The sequence below is a fragment of the Ornithodoros turicata genome, chromosome 2 (genome assembly GCF_037126465.1).
Source record: "Ornithodoros turicata isolate Travis chromosome 2, ASM3712646v1, whole genome shotgun sequence".
NCBI lineage: Eukaryota > Metazoa > Arthropoda > Arachnida > Ixodida > Argasidae > Ornithodoros > Ornithodoros turicata.
The window spans coordinates 44,737,210-44,744,336 of NC_088202.1; the positions used below are offsets into that span (position 1 = coordinate 44,737,210).

Consider the following 7,127-nt stretch of genomic DNA (forward strand, 5'->3'; position numbering starts at 1 on the left):
ATCAACTTTAGAAGGAAGCATCTCTCGTGGGACATCCACCGCTTGTACAAGAATACTAAGGTAAGCTAATATACAGAGTACTGTGAAATTGAGAAAGCAATAACCGGCTGATGAGTAGCGCCACCGCTAGCCTCCAAATGCGGCGCTGGGAAGGGGTCCGTATGACATCGTCGCTATAATCTAATAGGTCGTGCGAGAGGCAGAAAAAATGGGGACAGTCATATCACCAGCTCGCTTGCTTCAGTCGCTTCAGTCGGCGCTGCTTCAGTATTTAGTGGCTCAAACTACGGCAAGCAGTTCCATTGGTTCCATCATCCACCACCACCCCTATGTCTCAGTTTCAGCCCTCTATTTTCTTCTTTTTTTTTTCTGGAGAGCAGTTTTGGTCTTCGTAAGAATGCAAATGCAAACGTAGAGATAAGCCGATGAAGTATTTGGGCACTATTGGCAATCAAACAAAATTATCTAGCCACATTGGTAGAGTTTGCGTCACGTGTCCTGCGCTGAAGCAATAATACAAATAAAAAAAGACGTCCTGAAGGTTGCAGAGGCTGCGAGTAGTCAGGAAATTTGCCTTTGAAGACGGGTGAACCTGTTATAGGGGCAGCAATGAAGAGCTTTTCGATCCAGGGGCTCAAAAAGCACCCAGCGGTGAGTATGTCTCGCGAATGAGATAAATTTCGTGAATATAGTCACGCCATAGGCCTAAAACTCTGCTCGTAAACCAGTGACCAATTTTTTCAGCGTCTCGTCCATACTTCAGTAAGTACACACGAGAAATGCAATTTTCTCTCACGTCTGATCCATTAGAATCTCTTGCAATCGCTGGTTTTCCCGCGGTAAGCATAGCTTCAGCATAAGTACTCGGTTCGTCTCACCGGTCGGAGTAGTAGTCTCGGGTAGAAGAGATAGGTTTGTATTACTCTTACTGTAACTACTTCTTCTAAAGCACGCACCTGTCTACCAAACAACGGCGTCATTTGTGCATTTAAAGTATGTTTGTAGTGACCGCGTAGTAAGCGTTGTACGGTGTTAGCACACTGCAGCAGCTGAAAAAGGTTGACGCGAGGAAGTCCCAATCTTCACACATTCCTTCTATGACATGCAGATAATTGACTAAACGCACAAAACTATCGTTTTCAGCTGATCCCGCTGGTAGTAATTGTTGGTGCTGGAGCCGTAGGTGCAGTGTTCTACATCACACGTTTGGCAACGAGGAATCCTGATGTTAGGTATGCTTTCAACTTCGGTTTCCGTTTGCCGTTTCAGTGGCTACACGCTCTCATACTTGAAATTTTGTGTGCCGCAGGATAGTGTGGCGAATGTATCTGCTTGTATGGTAGCCATTACCCGTCTGAAGTATTGAACGCATTTCCCTTTTGTATACATTGGATTGTTCTGGGTTATTCTGCTGGGTGAGCTGGTACAGTCTTTGCCCTGCACATGGACAACCCACCTCTAATTCTAGAAATTCACAGAAATGCACTGTAATGCAAAGTCTGCATAGCTTTTTGTGTTTTAGATGTTCTGTCACTTTCTTTTTCCATTGCATTTGGTGCATTACACTCTATTTAAGCCAGCTGAATGACACAAACAGATAAATATTGGACCTGAATATCCTTTCAGCTGGAACAAAAAGGGCAATCCTGAGCCATGGCAGGAATACAAGGACAAGCAGTACAAGGCAAGCTTATTTTTGTGTCTGCATCATTACTGCTTCTGTGTTAGACCAAAGATGTAACTACCTTTGATTTTGTTTTCAGTTCTGGTCATCAAAGGATCTCAGTACTGTTCCCAAGCCCGAGAGGCCCGAGTTCTGAACAGTTCTGTTGCATGATTCCATAGATGTACAATAGGAGACATATCCCAAGTTCAATATCGCTGGCCTGGATATTCTTTCCTTGGAAATTGTAATAAAAAGGCTCATTTAATTTGTGGAAGCATACTGAATTGTAACCTGGTGCTAAGCTGATACCACGCAACACGGCACACACATAAATTACAGCCATTTTGAAGTCTGTACACACATGAGATGTTGACAGCAGGCAGGCAGAGTTGTACAACAGACCTGTGCGTTGGATTACTAAGGCCAACAAAATGAGTACGTAGTACCCCAGGTCTCTCGTTGATTGGGCACTATGCGTAGGGTGGGCTGTTCCTCGTTATACATGTTAATACTTTGATGCAGTAAAGCTTTCTTGTAACGTCAGTACGATACTGTACTTGTACGAATGTTGTTGAAGCGAGTATGTACATAGCGAATTACACTTCCAACCCGACTTGATCACATATCCTCCTACAGCCACAGTTTTCGTGCTGAATTCCAGTTGAGCTGGCATTAATTGGAGTTGTTGATTTAATCATTTTTGTACAGACGCATTGTTCAAGAAACATGAAGTAACTTACGGATACGAATCCAAGCAACAGAATGCAAACAATAGCAGTTTTTGTGCGAACAATTTTACAAATTTAGAGGTAACAGAAAAGTACAAGGATTGAAGCTTGCAACAAATGAGTTTCCATAAATCAAAATGACATAATTTACTGTAGTACTCACATTTTTAATATACTTAGCAACATTTTAGACAGCAGGACATCAATACTGCAGTTGCCATGTCAGTCGCAAAGTTCCTTTCCTATGTGTCTGTAGTCACTGGAAAAAGGTTAAGGTCGTGGTGACATGGCTGCAGCATATAGTGGCATTGCGATCATGGTTTTCATGGCCACAATGCAGACAAAAATATAGCTGCACAAGTCATGACAAGTGGGCACTGATCTAAAATACCAGCTTGTCAGAAGAGCTCCATAATACAACCAGGGTGTCAGACAAAAAAATTTACGGCTTCAGTTCCAGAGCGCAGAAGTAACGGTTTGAACCGGTTTATTTGGGTTCACAATGGCTCGGCGTACTGCAGAAAAAGTTGTGCGAACATCCTCTGGTAATACGCTGGTGTGTACAGAACAGGACGTAAGCTTTCCCACGAACACAATGACAGCGTTTTGACACCAAGCAATGATTTGTGCAGGATGAGTTCATGACAATGCAAGCAGAAGTACTAAGAAAATGTTAGTAAAGTTATGAGTACAACTTTCATTAGTATAGTACCTACTTTTTGTGGTGCCCAAGTCGCCACAGACCTACAGAAGGCAAATAAAGGTTTGCAAAGAAACGAAAAGTTTACCACAAAGTTAGAAACACGACTCTCAGCTGAGGCCTAACCCAAACACAGACATAAAGTGGATGACCAAACGGAATATGAGCATCATGTACGGCATTTATATGTAAATGGAATCTTGAACAGCATTCGCCGCATTAAAGTAGCACATAAGTCATTTTTAACACCCTGTTTTCTTCCTATAAAACTGTTAAGTAGGCCAGTAAGATGCACTATGCGAAGTAATTCATACCACAGAGTCATAATTATCGCAGAAATTGAATTTGAAGGACGCCGCAAAAAGCGACCGTGCGCAACGGTGGTGGAGAGCAGTACCAGCCTTGTGATCTAACTGGAACCTCGCGCTGACGCTACAAAGATCTCACGCTCGCTGATTGGTCCAGAGAAATGTCTGCTACTCCGCTGTCGTCTGCTACTCACTCGGCTGTTCTGGGTTCTGAAAAAGCATGGCTCCTGGCTCGGTCATGATTCGGCCGCTCCTATCCCCAGTCGACGAGTACTGATAATCCCAGAGTGCTTAGCGTCGTTTTGAACTGTGGGAGTTTACTAATACGAAAGAAACGGGTGGCCTCCAAACTGTTCCGATTTCTCCCCTACCGGTCCATTGTCCACGACGTGTCAAGGTCAGCGAAAGCGAAATGTAAAGGATTATTCTTCGTTCCCCCGCTCAGCAAGTGCCCAGGATGCAATGCGTGCGCAAAGAGCACTGGGATTTTCTGAACGCGTCTATTCTCTCGGAGAACTGGCAAAACTGGTTTACGGCGGCAAAGGGACAAGGCGCTGACCCCGCTGACCGGCGAACCAGAACGAGTTCTCCTTGTAACGTCATCGGTGACGTGGCATCATACGAGGGTGGTTCCATAAGTTTCCGGCCCGACCAACTTTTAATAGTCATAGAGACGAAACAAGTGTATCACTTTTCGACATAGTCACCCTTAACTTCGATGCACTTTTGACACCTTTCAACCAGCATTCTTATACCCTTGAAAAAATAGTCCGAAGTTTTGTCCGCAAAATGCTGGAAAACTGCCTCTTGCATCTCACTATCGTTTTGAAATCCGTCCTCTGAGATCCCTCTTCAAGTTTGAGAACAGGAAGTAGTCACTCGGTGCAAAGTCTGGACTGTAGGGTGAGTGGTGGATTTCTTCGAAGCCGCACTCCTTCAGTGCAGCCTTGACAACAGAAGCCGTGTGGACAGGGGCATTGTCCTGGAGCAACCGGACACCTCGACTCAACCTGCCGCGCCTCTTTTCCTTGATGGCGTCTCGCAGTCGGTGCAGGAGTGAAGCATAGTAAGTCGCATTCACTGTGGTGTTCCTCTCTTTGAAGTCGATGAGGAGGATCCCGTGACAATCCCAAAATATTGTTGCCATGATCTTCTTTGTGGATTGTGTGACCTTGGCTTTTCTTGGGGGTGCTTCTCCTGGTTTGCGTCATTCCATCGACTCCTTTTTCGAAATGGGATCATAGTAGAGCACCATAGTCTCATCCCCTGTGACAATTGACTTCAATATTTCTTCTTCGTTCTCTTGACAGAGCTCCAAAAACTCTTTGTCACAGACGACGCGCTGTTGCTTTTGAACTGACGAGAGAAGTCGTGGCACCCATCTCGCACGGACCTTTTTCATGTGAAGGCCCTCGCCGATGATGCGAAAAACGGTTGTTTTGGAAAGCCCCAGCCTTTCTGAGATTTCCTTCACCTTCAGACGCCTGTCGCTCAGCACTTCCTCCTCTACAAGAGACAAATTTTCTTGTGTCACCACTTCCACTGGACGACCATCGCGTGGATCATCTTCAATGGACTCTCGCCCCAGTCGAAACTGCTTATCCCAGTCTTTTGCCGTTGTGTACGACGGAGAGGCTTCCCTGTACACGTTGTCCAGTCGCGCTTTAATTTCTTTAGGCGAAAGTCCCTCTTTTGTCAAGAATTTTATCACAGCGCGGTACTCGATTTTTTCAATTTTAACTGAAGAGTGTACACCCTGGCTGTTTGAAATGCCGTTCTCCAACCGACAAAAGCATGGAGAGGGTTGAGGGTGGTGCTCCGGCCCTCCAACAGATGCGCCACGCGTCCTTAATCGCATTTTCAAATTCGCGCGCATTTTCTACCTCGGGCCGGAAACTTATAGAACCACCCTCGTACCTACTCCTCCTCGTTATACCCGGAGTGGCGGAGCCATGTTTATGTGCGTTATTATTATTTTTTTTTCTGGGAAACAAATTGCACACATCAAAACCTTTCGCGCTATTCGGTAAAATGCCGCACACACTTTCATCAGACGTCTTTTTTTTTTCAGAAAATTTTTTGGATGGCCCTTCAGCCCTCGACTAGGGTGTCCTTCATCCTTGTCCAAGCGCCTTACAAAAAAAAAATAAAAAAAAACGCCGAACCGGACAGGTACAGCACTTTTCATTACATAATTCAGGTTCAGTTTGGATGGCAAAAAATAATGGTTCTGTTCTGGTTCAGGAAAAAAAATAGCGGTTGTTCCGGTTTTCGGTTCGACACCCTGGATACAACTGCCATGAGTGCCTACAACAATATTCGATCATGTAACAAATAAAATGGCGAAAATGCAAGGTAGCTGACGGATAAACCCATACTATAAAAAATATTATGTGTTGAATTTTTTATGCGACCACGGTCAGGCTATATGCTATGCAAGCAGGTCAGCTGCCTGTGCGGCTTCCCAGTTTTCCCCTCTCCCCTATTTCTTTTGGAGCAACCTTATTGGTCCCTCGCCAAATAACCCGGTGCCATCTTAACGCGTGTAATTGCTTCTGTGTATCCATGCAGAGAATCATGCTGACCTACGAATACCCATTGCTTCTTTGTGGGTGGACGAACACACATGGTCTCTTCAAACATAACCATCTCTCCTGCACGGAAACAAACTGTCGTAGCGCATGAAAGAAACTGACTAACCTTTTCAGTGACTTTCATCTTTTTTTCGTCGTAGCGCATTTATAGTAGGGGGATTATGCAATAACAGTGCCGGAACATGCTTTCGACCATATTCGCAAGTTATGGTCATAAAATTAACCAATTATAGAGTTGTACAAAATAATAAAGGTTCTCTTTTTCTGTGGTTATTTTACAGCGCTGCTTGGCTTTTTTTCTGCATTATAATTCACTGGCTTGCACTGTGGCATTGAGGAGTGCTCAGTCACCCTCCCAGGTGTATATCGCTCGCTGAGCGACCCCTCGCTTGCCAATTCTGAACGATGCGCAGTTACCCAGAGCTGACGAGCCGCAAACACGGCGAAACACGTGTCCTCTGGTGCTGTCGCATCGTTCCATGAGTGTATATACATATATATACAGAGGAAAAATAGCCGACGCTCTGTGGCTGCACGTTGAGCATATGTTTACAATATGATCGTGCACTCCCAGCCGAGGACAGCTGTTTCGCTCTACTTGGAGCTCGTCAGCCCGGTGCAGGGAAGTGACACATCGCCGACCCAAGATCGTGTCACTTCCCTGCGCCGGGCTGACGAGCTCCAAGTAGAGCGAAACAGCTGTCCTCGGCTGGGAGTGCACGGTCATACTGTAAACATACATGTATATATAATATATACTTGGGATATATAATATATATTTGGGACTTATAAACATATAATATATATATATATATATGTGTGTGTGTGTGTGTGTGTGTGTGTGTGTCTGTGTGTGTGTGTTTGTAACTCAAACGTCGCCATGCCAGTACTGGACAGCTGTTTCGGCCTTGTTGGGCCTCATCAACAGTACGCAGGCAGGCAACGTTTGAGTGGATGGCGTCAGAAGGTCACGTAACACGTGATTCCTCCCGTCAGGGTGAGATAACTCACTCACTGAAAGCCCAAAGAAAGGAATCACGTGTTACGTGACCTTCTGACGCCACGTTGCCTGCCTGCGTATTGTTGATGAGGCCCAACAAGGCCGAAACAGCTGTCCAGTACTGGCATGGC

At 45.2% G+C, this 7,127-nt stretch overlaps 1 protein-coding gene across 2 annotated transcripts; it reads left to right on the forward strand.

Annotated features, from left to right (window-relative positions):
* Positions 1–454: 454 nt before the first annotated feature.
* Positions 455–1,945, forward strand: LOC135383407 (cytochrome c oxidase subunit NDUFA4-like). 2 transcript variants are annotated; one of them, XM_064612873.1, is made up of 5 exons: positions 455–651; positions 745–762; positions 1,144–1,232; positions 1,627–1,684; positions 1,764–1,945. In XM_064612873.1, the coding sequence occupies exons 1-5, from the start codon at positions 610–612 to the stop codon at positions 1,818–1,820; spliced, it is 264 nt and encodes an 87-aa protein (XP_064468943.1). In that variant the 5' UTR covers positions 455–609; the 3' UTR covers positions 1,821–1,945. The 2 variants fall into 2 exon arrangements, with proteins under 2 accessions (XP_064468943.1, XP_064468944.1); XM_064612874.1 differs by lacking the exon at positions 745–762 and having other exon boundaries at positions 469–651.
* The last annotated feature ends 5,182 nt before the right edge of the window (positions 1,946–7,127 follow it).